The 15,569-nt window shown below is 45.6% G+C and overlaps 1 protein-coding gene across 1 annotated transcript in view; it reads right to left on the bottom strand.

The window, feature by feature from the left end:
* TRPC7 (transient receptor potential cation channel subfamily C member 7) overlaps positions 1–15,569 on the bottom strand; it is a 125,171-nt gene that overhangs the window by 10,158 nt on the left and 99,444 nt on the right. Inside the window, exons 7-8 of the mRNA XM_059060579.2 lie at positions 5,978–6,173; positions 542–763 (exon numbers count right to left, since the gene is read on the bottom strand). Coding sequence (XP_058916562.2) covers positions 542–763; positions 5,978–6,173 — 418 coding nt within the window. The remainder of the gene's footprint in view (positions 1–541; positions 764–5,977; positions 6,174–15,569) is intronic.

The following is a 15,569-nucleotide window of genomic DNA, read 5'->3' on the forward strand; positions in this document are numbered from 1 at the left end:
GTCTCTAAAATAAGGGACCTCAGGAGGTCACCATACCCACTGCTGTTTGGCTTTCTAGAACATGTTCCTGGGGGCCTCTAATTCTGTAGGATGTCAGTGGGTTAAAATTATTGTTTGGTCAGCTTTGTTTGGAAAGCACTCAGTTAAAGTGATGTGGGTGTCCTTCCTCCAAGACTCCCCAGAGATTTTAATATGCTAATAATTGAGAATCTCCAGGAGGGAGAGATAATGGGCAGGGAACCTTTCTTCCCAGACATCATAATCCAGATACTTTCTGGGAAGAGCTAATCTGCTTCCGAGTCCGATAAGGAGTCCCTCAGTGGGGTCCCGGCTCAGCCTGCAGGAGGAGGGTCACTACTGCCGGCCGGCTGTCCCTGCTGATACTGTAGCTTTGCTGATGTGTTGGCTGATTCTGAAAAGCACGGGGTCCCTCCGGGCTCCTGACTTCCCTTGTATCAGGGGCACCATCTGAACCAAACACACACAGCTCCCCCTCCCCCTGCTGCTGCCTCTCTAGCCCCATAAGTCCCACGCTACCTACCCTGAATTTAGAATTCAGCATGCCCATTTCAAGGTCATTTTCACAGCTTTTGGCCTTAGATTTGCAGAGTTTTATGAGGCACATCTTGATTCTCATTATGAGATAATAAAATGATTTAGGACTTGGCACTAGATTAAAAGGAGCAGGTAGAGTTCTTCCTTCATCAAAATAAGACAGCCAGAGCTTTGCTCGGGCAAACTTCCACTCCACATCTGCATCCTCCTGTGAGGCAAGGAAAATAACAGCACACCATCAGAGGCAGTGCTATCCAACAGACACATAACGTCAGCCGCAAAGGAGAACCACACAAGGGCATTTAAATTTTCTAAGAGCCACATTATAAAAAGTAAAATGAAACAAGTGAAATTAATGTCAGTGATGTTTTTTATTTAATCTGATAGATCCAAAATGTTATCATTTCAACATGTAATCATTATAAAAATGGTTTATGAGATAGCTCAGATTTTCTTGGCATACCGAGTCCTCGAAATTGGCATGTATTCTACACTCATAGCACATCTCAATTTGGACTGGCCACATTTCGAGTGCTCAGTACATGTGGTTCGTGGCTACCATATCAGACACCATCATGTGTTTCCTATTAGAAAGTGTATTTCTCATTGGTCAGAGTGCTGCCAAATGATGATAAGAAGTTTAGTGTATGTAATTCAAGGGGAGCAAACCTGATGAGCTGGCAGGAGGTAGTCTGGCCACGCCCTCTTCCCTAGTGGTGGTGGTGGTAGATTTAAAGCCCAGATCTGTTACTTCTGAGTTGGTGGCAATGCCAGAAATGCTGAGTGGGCCCCCCTGAGAGGTAGCAGTTGTGTGTTTTCTGTAGGGAGGCTCCTTGGGCCCCTGTCCTAGGAGGTAGTCTGAGGCCAGGAAGGAGGCGTGGGGTTTGGAATCAGCTAGACCCTTACTAGCTGTGTGATGTAGGCAGTGGTCTTGGGCTTGCTCCTCTGCTCATGGTGATAGCCTGCTTCCCATAGCCCTGAGGTCAGCACTGAATATGTGCTCTGTGAGCAGTGGGCTTTTCTCCCCACAGGCCGGAGCTACACTTCAAGGGGCTGTGAGCCCAGCAGGGGCCCACGTGAGGCTGCTAGGATGTGCCAGGAGAGTATAAGGTCATTACCAGCAGGCTTGCTTTTACTGAGACCCCATCAGCACCTGGCCTGCTCTATGGGGACATGCTTTACAGGTCATTTAGTCTGGAAGCTTTTTGAGGGCAGGGGTCATTCCTGGTCTCGGCTGTATAGCAGAGAGGTGTGGGAGGGACTGCCGACCTGAGAGGAAGGGTGATGCAGTGGAGAGAGCACAGGCTCCGAAGCCTGGCTGGGTTCAAACCCTGCCTCTGTTCCTTCCTAGCTGTGTAACCATGGCAGGTGACTTAGCTGCTCTGGGCCTGAGTTTCCTCATCTGTAAAATGAGGATAATAATACCTACCTCATAGGCTCTTGTGGGAGTTAAAGAAGTTAATGCAGGAAAAACAATGTCAGGTACTTAGTAAACCCTCTGTAAGTATTATTTGTATCTCCATAGCTTACTACATTGCCTGATGTTCAACCTTCAGTCACTCAGCAAACCTCCTACTATGTGCCCACCTAGCGCTCACCTACTGTGTGCCTGGCCTGTGCTAAGTAGGTACTGGGGATGGCAATCCTGCCCTCCTGGGACACGCAGCCTGGCCAATGACACGAGTATGTTAACTCATCAGCTCTTTGTATCTACAGCTGGGCTAAGAGCTGGGGGAGGTGCTGGGTACTGGGGGTCATGCCCTTGGGGGTCAGGGAAGGCTGCCCCAAGGGCTAGCATTTGAGCTGAGATCCAAGGGGTGAGTAGTTCTCAACCAGGTCAAGTGCCGGTGGGCTGGGGTGGAGAAGAGTAGCAGTTAATTAGTGGAGAGGCAGTGAGAAGTGTAAACAACTCTTCCTAGGCAGTAAAGAGCAGGAGACAAGAGGTTCAGAGCTGGAAAGTGAAATGGAAGGAGGATTGTTTGTAGTTACTTTTTTTTTTTTTTTTTTTTAAAGATCAAGAGATGGGACTTCCCTGGTGGCGCAGTGGTCAAGAATCCACCTGCTAATGCAGGGGACACTGGTTTGAGCCCTGGCCCGGGAAGATCCCACATGCCACGGAGCAATGAAGCCCGTGCGCCACAACTACTGAGCCTGTGCTCTAGGGCCCGTGAGCCACAACTACTGAGCCCCCGTGCCACAACTACTGAAGCCTGCGTGCCTAGAGCCCATGCTCCGCAACAAGAGAAGCCACTGCAATGAGAAGCCTGAGCACTGGAACAGAGTAGGCCCTGCTCACCGCAACTAGAGAAAGCCCATGAGCAGCAACGAAGACCCAACGCAGCCAAAAATAAATAAATAAATAAATTTATTTTTTAAAAAGAGATCAAGAGATGCATTTAAATGCTGATAGGCAGGATTAGCTAGAGAGGGGGAGAGGGTGAGGATGTAGGTGGGGAGGGCTAATGTGCAGTGGCTGATCCCAAGGAGGGGAGAGGGCAGGGGGCCAGGGCACATGGCTGGGGCTGCTCAGGGGGAGAAGGCCTGTCTGCCTACAGGAGGGCAATGGGGGCGGTGGGGCGTGGCAGGCTCAGAGGCAGGCAGGTCCATGGATTCGGACGTAGGTGCTCAAGATCTGTTGAATAAATAAGTGTTCTCCTGTAAGAACTTACAAATACGTACTTCATTAAGTTTCATCGTGACCGTGAACACTGGGCACGTCCCGGCAGCCGATCTCAGGGTCCTCGTACACGAATCACCAATAAGACGGTGAGGACATTTGCTGTCACCACACAAGGAGAAGCCCAGCACCCAGTGGGCCGCAGTGGGCTCTCTCTGTCTCCTGGCACCGCCCTGTGGTGGATAACTTGACGTCATGAGCCGTGGGCTTGCTCACTCCTGCCCCAAACTAGTGGGCATCACTCATGCTAATCACGTGACTTCCCACGTTATGTTCATTTGGACCAATGCACAGTGTGCTCGATAGGATGGGGCAGAACACCTGGGGCGAGTGCTCCAGAGACGCATGTGTTCCAGGGACCATCTGGTTTCTCTTACACGTGGGGAAGCTGAGGCCCAGGAGGGCAGGGAGGGTTAGTTAGCAACAGCTCATTATCCACATAGGTGACCAAGTCTGTAAAACACTTAAATATATATATATATACGTGTATATATATGTGTGTATATATATATATATATACACATATATATACACGTATATATATATATATTTGTTTGTTTGCTGACACAGTGTTGTGTTTTCCTGTAGGTGGCGGGGTGGCAGGGTGGTGAGGCTGCGGGCTAAGACTAAGGCTTCACACTGGCTCACCTCTTCCTCTCTCCTCTTACCTCTTTTTCCTGCTCGGTCTACAGTCTTGCAGCTCAGTGCTGAGTATACCACATTGTTTTATCCCTCCCTGCCTTGGTACATGCTGTTCCAATGGTTTAGAATACTCTTTTTTTGAGGGATTTTATGGACCAAAGCTTTCCCCTAAAATTCATATGTTGAAGCCCTGACCACAAGTATCTTAGAGTGTGATTATATTTGGAGAGAGGGCCTTTAAAGAGGTAATTAAGGTTAAACGAGGCTGTAAGGGTGGGGCCCTAATCCAATATGACTGGTGTCATCATAAGGAGAGGAAGAGGTACACAGAGGAAGGGCCCTGTGCGGACACAGCAAGAAGGCAGTCATCGGCAGGCCAAGGAGAGAGGTCTCAGAAGAAACCAGTCCTGCCAGTACCTTGATCTTGGACTTCTAGGCTCCAGAACTGTGAGAAAATAACTTTGTTATTTAAGCCACCCAGTCTGTGATATTTTGTTGTGGGAGCCCTAGCAAACAAATACATGGAAGTCTTAATTTTTTTCTATACACAGGTAATTGTTTCTTATAAAAAACTTAAGTACAGAGGTATACCAAGCAAACGTGAAAGTCCTTTCAAATCTCCTTTCTTGTTTCACTCCCTTCCCCAGAGGATACCCTTTTTCTACCTTTGCTTTCTGTATCTGTACATTTGTATTATTACGTACATGAGATTTGCCTATGGATGTTTTTCTACAGCTTGCATTTTTTCACTTAACAATATCATAGAGATTTGCTCTGTCAGCATAAAAAAGTCTTTCTCATTGTTTATAAACAGTATTTTAAAGTCTGTGCTATATCAGTTTATTTAAATATTCCTATGTTGATGGGGTATTTCCAAGTTTTTCTTTTAATGAACATCTATGTAAAATCATATTTCTGCATGGATTTGCTGAGTCAAAGGGTCAGTGCATTTTATTTTGTTTTAATGTTGCATTTATTTATTTGACTTTTAATAGGTAGCACAATGACATGATTTCTAAGCATAAGAGCATATAAAGAGAAAGCCTGTACACCCACCATGACCTCTAACCCCTACCTCTCAACAGGCACCCCTTGCTGTGCTCTTCTTGTGCACCCTTTCAGGTTATTTTTCTTTTTCAAATGATTATATGATCAAAAAGGAATACATGTTCCTTTTTCTTCCTCTCTACAGAGAGTACAATATATACATTGTTCTGCAACTTGCCTTTTCTCTACTTACCATTATAACTGGAGGTCTTTCCACATCAGAATATAGAGAAAGTCCTCATCCTTTTTAAAAGCTGCACAGTTTCCCACTGTTCAGATCCATCATAATCTATTTAACTGGATTCCTAGTAATGCTCATTTAGTTTGTTTTTCATTTCTTGCTGTTCCAAACAAGGCTGCAATCAATAGTTCACGGGTTGTGCATTTTAGATTTTGATAAATTGCTTCCTGATATACTGTCTTGACTCTTTTGTCTGTCTAGCAAAATCAGTCTTTGAACGGCCTTCAAGTATCACACCTGCAAGCTTCGGCGCCCCCATCATCACGCACTCTCTCTATTCTGCACCTCCTACACCTTCTAGGACTTCTCTGGGTGCGCTAGCCCCATTGCACCATAATTTGTTGATTGATGTATCTGTTTTCTCTCACTGGACTGAGTGAGAATCTCTTCAAGGGCAGAGATCGTGTCTTGGTCATCTCTGTATCACCAGTGCCTAGCCCAGGCTTGGCATACAGTAGGTACTTAATAAATAACTCTGGAGAGGCAGAAGTGAACGTAGGGTAAAAGAAACAGTCATTCCCATTTGCCATGGGTCACCTGCATGCTGTCCTGAGGGGACACATGTAAAAGAGGAAAGATTCGTGACCCTGTTTCTTTCTGCCCTCATTGGGCCATTGCATGCATGGTGCCTGCCGTGTGTCATGGCAGGTTGACTGGAAGTGTCTTGGAGCGATCCAAGGAAAATGTCTGTTGTTTGCTGTTCTGGCTTCACATTTAATAACACACGAGCTTCTGACGTCATTACCCTCATTGCTGAAAACAGCGATGCAAATTAAACCCAGGGAGAGAGAGCATTTTCAATTAACCGGTCTTACCTCAATTTCCTGATACGAGTTGTTGATCATGGCTATTAGCATGTTGAGCAGCACGACCACCATGGTGACGTTATAAACACCGTAGAGAACATAGCCAATGTTCTCGATGAATTTGTGGTCATATTTCAGCACCACCGAGATCACTTCAGACAAGCCAAAGATGGACCAGAATAAGGTTTTGAAGCTTTCTTCAACCCTACAAGGAAACAGACAGTCCTCTCAGGCAGTTTGCATCTGCTGGCACTTCTCACAGGAGAGTTGCCACTACCCAGACATCAGTGGTTACCCTGGAGTAGGGCTGGGGCTGCTAGCTGGTATCTGTACTCTGAAGTCATGAGATATTCAGGTTTCTAAGAAGACTTTGAAAGAACATTGTAAAGGGTAGACTCTTGCTTTTCCATTCAACCCTTTTATTGGGACTCTTGGCTGCAGCATCAGTTTTTATCTTGTTGCAATTACTTAAAACATTTAAAATTAACCACCAGGGCAAATGTTTGTCCTTGTAGGTTATTAGCTTCAGAAAGCACACTCTTCCTTCAGTAGTCTCTTGAGTGTCTCTTCTCAGCCTACCCAGCCCCACAGGAGAGGGAAGAGGATGGTGTTCGCTAATGGAGCCAGCATCATTGGCGACTGGGGCTGGCTGGGCATTTGACACAGGGCAGCGTGCTTAAGCCCCGTGACCACCTCTGTGGTGGGCTGGCTTATTCCCTCCATTTGACAGATGGAAGTACTGACACTCAGAGCCTTCCGTGCCTTTCCCAGGAGCACTCAGCTGGCACATCCTGGCTCTGGGTAGTGAAGCCAGCCACATATCGGGTGCTCTAAACTGGGGATGAATTTTCAGGAATGAGAGTGATGCGTCTGATGTGTCCATGTTGATCACATTCACCAGGTAACTGCCCAAACCTCACCCTGCAGCTCACTCAAGGTAGACACTGCACGTACTGTAAGGGCTGCCCAGGGAAGAGCTGGCTTTTAGGACACTGCTCTTTGACACTTGAGATTATCAAGTTACCAAATACACTGGTTTTAAGAGTAAGGTCCAAGCACATTTCACAATCTATACTTTGTGGCTCTGACCCTATATCAGGCTTGTGACACAGAATTCAATTAGAAAGCTGGATTTGGGTTGGGTGGTTTAGAACATGCCTGTGTGTGATAATATCTGAATGGTTAAGTGCAGGTCTTTTAGTTTGCATCCAGAGTTTGGGTCCTATTATGAGAAAGCACTTTCTTTTTTCTCTTTAACATTTCAGATTTTAGCACTTACCCACAAATGGCCAGGATTAGCTAGATCTCGGGGGAAAAAAATCAGCGTTTTTTAAGGATTGGTATTTATTTGACAAGATGTACAAAAATACTAGTACTTGTCACTTTGGCTAAAAGTCCAGCACTGACTTGCATGAATTTTCAGCTCTCCTGTGTGAGAGAGAGTACGTGTGTATGTGTGTGTGTGTGTGTGTGTATGTGTGTGTGTGTCTAGCCAGCTGTTTGCTCATTCCCTGTGCATGCATGTCAGAGTCTGAACACTGAACTGAGTTTTTGTTGTCATTATTTGTTTTTGTTTTCTTTTAAATCTGTGAGTTTGGAATATTTAATTTATCTTAGTTTTAGTAAGAAGGAATTTAGTTAGGGGTTTAGAAATAAAGACTGCTGGGTATCGAGCTGTTACTTTAGAGCTCCAGATCCTGATGCTTTTCTGAGAAAGGGGGAAAACTGTTTCCTCAGTTGAGATGCAGCATCCATTTTGTGTGCAAAAGATGCCATTCCATGTGTGGGCATGATTCACTGCAGATATTGCCTTCCATTAAGAAGCAATCTTTCATTTATATAAACCCTAGTGGAAGGGAACAGTGGCAGAGAGAATCTAAAATCACTGAATGAGCTCCAAATCAAAACTGAAAGGAGATGGCAGGACATGATTTCTCTGACACTTGGTCCCTTCCTAGCAGGGTCAGCTGAAAACTAGAGGACACGCTGCCCAAGGGAGGGGCTGGGCAGACGGGTACTGGTGCAGGATAATGTACTTACCAGGAACAACTAACTTAAGAAGTGGATAATACATCCAACTGAGGGACATTTAACAGAAATTCATTTTCCCTTTCTTAACTTGGAAAACCCCACAAACCTTTGGCTGACATAAATGAAGCAAGCAATTCTAAGCAATTCTAGAACACATCCAGGGAAAACCTTCTGCATTTTGATTAGGGAAAATGGCCTAGATTCGGCATGCGTTTTGTTCTCATTTGCTTCTTGCTATGAATTTTGTTACTAAGCTGTGATTTATCCCTGGTGCCTTCCCTTAGGCATTCTGTGTTAATAATCTGGAGGGGACAGAGCCAGCCCACTAAGCGGTATGTGTTCCAGTAAAAGAAGAATATTTACAGTTCCCTAAACCTATGCCTGTGCCCCTCCTCTAATACCCCACCTCTACCCCCAAGGCTTGGAATGCTGATCTGTTCAGTCTGTTGTCTGGGTGTCAGACAATCTTCACACCCGTTTCATTTCTATTCTATAGCTTCAGGATTCACCTCTGGACTTGAATTTGGTCATGACCTCCAGGAGAATCTAATTACAAGTGGCCCAGACTCACTGGGATTGCCTGAGTGGAAGTAACCCGCCTCCATAGCAATAATCCTCTGCATCAGGCTGGGCAGGAAGGGATCTTAGCCAAACTATGCCTTTTTAACAAACTCTTCTAAGTTCTTTAGGGAGTGTCTATAGCCCTTGCTTCCTCTTATCATGGGGCAAAATGAGTTGCAGTAACAAAGTCTTCCTTTAAGGAAAAGCTGGGTTCATTGTCTTGGATCATCCATAATGGCTAGATTCACTATTGGGGTCTCTTGGGACTTTCATTTGTACTCATGCCCCGTGACATGAACTTTCAGTGGACTAACTGAATAGACTATTTTTGCTGTTGTTGTTGTTTCTCAGAGGGGACATTATGGGCTGAGTTTATGTCCAGTTAGCTGGGCTAAGTGGTAAGCAATACACTATTTTATCCATAGCTCAAACCATCTAACTAAATAAATTCTAAATGGAATTGAAGCATTTAATGTTTAAAAATTACATCATCAAAACCAGAATAAAATATTAGTAGTTATATAATTTTGGCCTGGGAGACGTTTCAAAACTACAGAGGGAAAGTTTGAAAGATATGCTCATGTAAAACTTTACATGTAGATATTGAAAACATATTAAGTAAAAATATAAGGCAAAAGACTGAGGAAAGGATTTGTATTTGCAACACATATGACAATGGATGATGTCTTTCTTACATAAAGAGCTCTTATAAATCAATATGAAATGACAGACATCCTTGTTGAAAAATAAAAGGACAAAATCTTTCAGGAAAACTTGATGCTTTTTGTGGTGACAAGAGCTCCACAAGTAACTTGATAGGTCAGGTTAGTGGTGTCTTCTGGTTTAATATTTAGTGGGAAATAAGTGAAACATGTCCTCACTGCGTTGTGTTACATTGACCTTGGAAACCTATAATAATATATGCTTAGAGAGAAGGCTGGCCTTGGAGAGGAGTGAGTAGTACATTCCTCATCCCAAGAGCTTGGGCACTGGAGCGAGCCCCAGTGTCTTGTGAGGTAATGATGCTCTCTGAGTCATGTACCAGTCATCGCCCATAATTTTCAGGAGCTATGGGATACAGGGCATTGTGCAGAAGATCAGTCACTGCAGAGGTCTGGGACTGTCTTTTAAGAAGAAAGTATCTTGCAGTTGATGTAGATGATATTCACCATGAAGCCACTTGTCTCACAAAAAGTCCCCATTGTCAGATAGCTGGCCTCTAGGCTAAATTTGAGGTTCTTTACTGATAGGGATGGTGGCTGCTGGTTCCATATCCTCCTCCTACCCACTCCGGCTCTCTACCAAGTTTGCCACAGATTCCTCCAATTGTGGCAGTCACAGGAATCTTCACAGAGATAGCCGGAGGAGTAAGAAAGCAAAGGTGCATACCCAGCCCCATCATGTACCGGCTGTGTGAGCTTGGGCATGTTACAAAACCTGCTTGAGCCTCAGCTTGCTTATCTATGAAAGGGATAATAGTACTTTATTATTAAGTTGCTGTGAAGATTAAATGGAGCAACCCACTTAAAGTGTATGGTAAGAGTCCAATAAATGGTACCTATTATTTTTATTCATGTGTTTATTTGCCAAACATTCACTGAACTCCAACTATGTGCCAGGCACCATACAGAGCAGGATGCAGGGGGCACAGAACTTGTTTGTCTCTGTGGAGGTCCCAGTCTAAAGCAAGCCCACTGGTGTGAGCCAGTGCTATAAGGCTGTGGTCAAGGATGCTCCGGTTGCTTTGCCCTTACCCAGGAACACATACAACCCCATCAACCTTCAGGTGCCTCCACACAGGGCTGAATGGAGTTAACAATTCAGCTGCATACTGACTTTTCTGAACAAGGCCCGTTTTCCTTCCTATCTGCAAGGATCATCACCAACCCTTGATTTCATGCAAATCCTCTTTCTGATTTCTCCAGCCTGTGCTGTCTTTGATTGTTTGACTTCTGGCTTGCAGTGGAAGGGGCTGAGGTTTCATCAATAGGCCACCCAAGCATAAGAACTGCTCCTAATGAAGTCAAAGGGGAAAAGTGCCTGAGAGTGATGTTGAATAGACCGTGATTCACCCTCCTCTTACCCGGCGGTGTGTGTGTGGGGGGGGTGGGGGGAAGGTTGGGGCTGACTTATCATGCAGAAGGCAGGAACGAGGTAATCCATTCTCTGCCAGGTCTGTCTCACCTGGATAACAGGACTTTAATAACAGGTTGTCTGAAGAGGCAGTTGTGTATGGGCCTCAGAGAACAAATGGATTAACAAGGTGAGGGTTTGGGGCAATTGTTATGGAAATTGCTGCTGCTTCAGGATGCCATGACGCCCTCCCCTCAGTGTCATGGAAGTCTGCCCCCCACCCCAAACAGTTCAGTTCAGGGTTACCTACCCAGATCTGCAAGTAGCGTCCTCAAATTAAGCAGGAGGAATCAGCTCCTGAAAGGCTGTTTTCTGTAGTTCAAAGACAATAGCTGGCCTTGAGCTAGAGTTCTGCTGAAGCAGAAACAATGCTCACTTGCCATCCCAGTGGGGACTGCTAGAAAGTGCTTGGAATCTAGATCTAAAGACCCCTGCACTGGGGCTGTACTTCTCTAATGCCCAGACCTGGAGACTGAGAGCAGTTGGGCCAGCCTTGAGGGCAGTCAGGGCAAGAGTGTACAATGCCTGAGCAAGTCTGGACCTCACCCCTGCCATGGTCCTCTGAATCACCTCTTGGTTTATCCTGGGCCCTAAATGAGGCGTGATTTAGATGGTCCAGAAGTAGAAGAGTCTGGCCCCAGAATCAGGGCCAAGGAACTGGGATGCACAAAGCCCGGATTTATTCATACTGAGGGTCCAACAATCCCCCGATAGCCCGGTTGCTCCTTGAGGGCAGAGCTATGTTTTCTTCCCCCTTGAAACCCCAAACCTAGTGCAGAACCTGGCACACTCACTGTCCTTTGAATGAATGAGTCCCCGTTGCATATTTTGACTCCCTGTTCCTGATGCCAGTGTTGAGGTGAGGATGTTGTAAAGCAGAGTACAGGTTCTGGGTTTAACTGTGAGCTTTTTGCTAAATAACTTTGCCTCGCCGTGCCTCTTTTTTTTCTAGCTGCAGAACGGGAAAACAATAACCTCTACTTCACAGGGTTGTTGTGAGGATTAAATAAGTTAACAGAATGTTTGTGAGGGGTGCATAAAACACTGCCTGGCACAGTGCCTGAAAGACTTTTATACCCTACAATCAAGTTGCAGAATAATCCTTTAAAAATATGAATCAGATCCTGCCTCTCTCCTTTAGCAGCTTTCCATAGACTGACAGTCAAACCTAGTCACCCAGCCAAGGCTCCCTTGACCTCACTCTGGCTCGCCCCTCACTTGGAGTGCCGTGCCCCTGACTTTAAACTTAATTGTCACATGGTCAGGTCAACCTTCTCCGACCATGTCTGAAGGAGGTCCGTTTCTAATTATTCTTTTGCATGACACTTTTATTTCCTTCCTAGCTATCAGCACTTAACCTAAGATATTCTTATTTGTCTATTTGTTTATCATCATCATCATCATCATCATTATTATTTTGCCTCTTTTCCCTCTTCTCCCATTCACAGAGCATTGTGACCTCCACAAGGTCATGACTTGCTCATGGCTCTGCCATCAGTGCCCAGAACAATGTGTGGCTCACAGTGGGGGCTCAGGAAACATCTTTTGTCAATGAACGGTTGAAGCTGAGAAACTGAGGCACGGGGTGATGTGGTCTTAGCTTGCCTCAGACCCACTTAACAGCTGTTTTTCTGTTAATATTGTAGAGCAAACCCTGGACAGTCCGGTTTCCTGTCACTGTCACTTTGAAGAATGACAGTTTAAACCTTATTCCCATCCTAGAATTGAATTTTAGTGAATAAAAGGTCAGAATTTCCCCATTTAAGATGCTACACTCAGTCTGAGAATAAGATAGAGGACTCGAGTCCCTTAAGGGTAAGATAGAGAGGAGTGCCTGCAAATATGCTGTGAAGGCCTCATCCAAAAGAGCACATTTTCTATGTACCATCAGGTCTTTTTCCTCAAAACTCTGTGGGCTTTCAGCGTGTTCCAGAAGCGCAAAGGTACCAGGCTTTTAAAATTCATGTCATGAATAAACATGAGGAGAGGGTATAAAGAAACATTATATGATAGTAGAATGTCTGCTATAATAGGTATAATCATACTAAAGTAGCTCAGGGAAAGATCTATATTTTTATCACTTATTGGAGAATTATGTGAAGATAAGAATTTACATTAGACCCAAACTATCTTTTTGACACATAAGGGTCATTTCCAGATGCCCAGCCTGTATGAGCCTGACCTGGGCCTCAGCATCGACCGCTGCCATCTCCTCCATCAAGTCTTAGACCTCTCTGTGCTAGTTTCTCCCCATGAAAATGAGCATAAAGAGTTCTCTCATTCCCCCCAAACCCTTATGCCTAACTTGAATTCATAAGATGAAAGGTGAGATTGTAACTTTCAAATATGATAAAGTATGATGATAATGCTTCTGTATCAGGGATGCCCATATTTCAACACGGACCCAAGATCCTGGGAAAATCTCTCCTCATTAAAGCCCAGGAGGCTGACTCCATTCCACATTCGCACCTGCAAACACATTCAACACGCTCAGCACAAAGCACACGGCAGAGGCCACAGTCCCATGATGCTGTGCTGATTTCTCTTAACTGGCCATTGGTTATAGTGAGTTTTATGAGGGCAGACAGTATAATCCAGCCTTGGCTGCCCTAGTGGGACTTCCTCTGCAGGTGGATCCTTGTTGGGGCTGTGGCCCTTTGCTGTCAGAAGGCCCCTCTGGCTCATCACTTCCTTCTGGATGTTTCTGGGTCTGTATGGCTCACCTGACCATCTCCCTTTTCTCCCTTCCTTGGTCCAGGGAAGTCTCAGGCTCTTCTGTTTGTAAAACACAACACGGCATTTTTAGCTTAAGGGCCCCATTCACCCCTTCAGCAAGTCTCTGCTTGTCCCTTGGTGCTGAGGATGGGCCCTCTCTTTAAGGTCCCACTGCTCCTGCAGTCCCTTAGGATATGGACCACTTCACCCATGCTTCTGGGAGGTAGATCTGAGTGTTTGACTTCAGCTCTGCTGGGTATGGGTCCTGAGGAAGGTCAAAGCCCCTATATCTTTCCTGAATCACCGGGACCTTGCCCTCTTCCCAGTCATGCTCTCCTTGATTCCCTCCCCACATCCTTGTAGGGCCTTACCGATGTCAAAACCTGGAGAACATCCTCCTTCTCCCCCCCTCCCCCACCGCTACGTGCAGGCAGTCACCGTGGTTCATGCACTCTAACCTCCGCAGCCTCCTTCTCCATCCCCCGTCCACAGCCTCTTCATGGATCTATCAGCTCCCTCTGGAGCTGCATTTCCTTCACAACGTTTGCTCAGTTGTAAACGAGCCCTCATCCCTGTGACTGTTTGATTAATATCTGTCTTCCCAACCAGTCTGCAAGTTCCACAAGGGGAGGAATCCGGACTGCCTCTGCTCATCATAAAACCCCAGCACCAAGCTCGGGCATCCCCTCCCATCCTCTCCCACCCCTTCCAACCTGTCCGGAGCGCTCTTGCTGAGAGCAGATCCGACCATGCTTCCTCTTTTTAAAAAGGCCTCATCGGAGACTCTAGCACCCTATTGGGACTTACTTAAAAGACCTTCACAATTTGGCTCCTGCTGGATTATCTGATTGAATTTTCTGCCATTTCCCTAAACTCTCACCTACTTGCCTATTTTTTTTTCCTTCTTTTTACAAAAGTTTATTCTTAAATGTACCATAAGCTGTAAGACAACACTTCATTCCAGCTACAGGTGGCCACAGATGTTATGGCAGGGAATGCAGATGTTTCAACAGGAAAGAAATAAGGGTCACCATTGCCTCAGGCACAAGGAAGAGCTTACTTTTGGGCAGATCTCTTACTTGTACCTTGGCCATGGGACGTTCCCCTCAGCCTTTGCTTCTCGCTCCTAGAGTTTCTTTTGTTCCTCTTCCTGTTGCTGCATGAATATCTTCTCTCATCCATCTCCTTGGTCTGTTTCTTGGGCTGCTTTAGGGGCTTCCTCTTGCCACCTTTGTGGCCAGACATGGTGTTTGTTTTCCCTTCCCCAGACCCTGCCCCTGGAAGTGGCTTTTGTTGTTGTTAAGAAAATTTTCACTTATTATGAGGCATTGAAACATCTGAACAAATCCATATCTGGGCAATGAGGCAGCTGCTTTCTCCTTCACTTAAAAATGCCCTGCTCCTTTACCTTTAACAGGCTGGAATGCCCTCCTCATCCTCCTCCAAGACCCTCCGTTTAGGGTCACCCCCTCCATGAAGCCTTCCCTGACCCTGCCAGGCAGAGTTCAGTGCTCCCTCCTCACCGTGCTGCCCAAGTACCCTTTGATGATGCTCACATGGTATAAAATAACTGATGCACTCCCCCACCCTTTTTGTTTTTTGCAGTTCCCTACTTGTCTATGCGTTCCTCAGGGACGGGAATATTGTCCTATTAATCTCTATGACCTCAGGGCCAAAACAGAACTTGGCATGGAGTAGCTGCTTCATAATGTTTGTCAAATGAACGAGCACACTTTGGAAAAGAAACTGCTCTATCCAGGGGACAATCACAGGCTGATTATTGAGAGTTGAGATATAGAATCATCAGGTTCTCAATGATAATCAAAATCTGAATCTAGTATGCTATTCTTTAGAATTTAGTGTCACAGGAAAGTGACCCAACTTTTAAAGGCTCTTAGCTTCTACCTTAGAGCATAGGCCCTGGTATGGGAGTGGGGGAATTACAGGTAAAAAGGTGGAGGACAGGCTTGGAGCCATACAGATCTGAGTTCAAATCCTCTTTTGGCTCTGTGGTCTTGGGCAAGTCCAATATCTCACGGAGCTTCGGGTTCTTGGTAGTAGTATCTACGTCATTCCATGTTGTGTGGATTAAATGAGAGGGCAGATCATGTGTCTGTCATGAGTTGTTCAACAGCAGGCTGGTGCGGTGGTCCTGGGGTGG

This window comes from Kogia breviceps, chromosome 4 (genome assembly GCF_026419965.1).
Source record: "Kogia breviceps isolate mKogBre1 chromosome 4, mKogBre1 haplotype 1, whole genome shotgun sequence".
NCBI classification, from domain to species: domain Eukaryota; kingdom Metazoa; phylum Chordata; class Mammalia; order Artiodactyla; family Physeteridae; genus Kogia; species Kogia breviceps.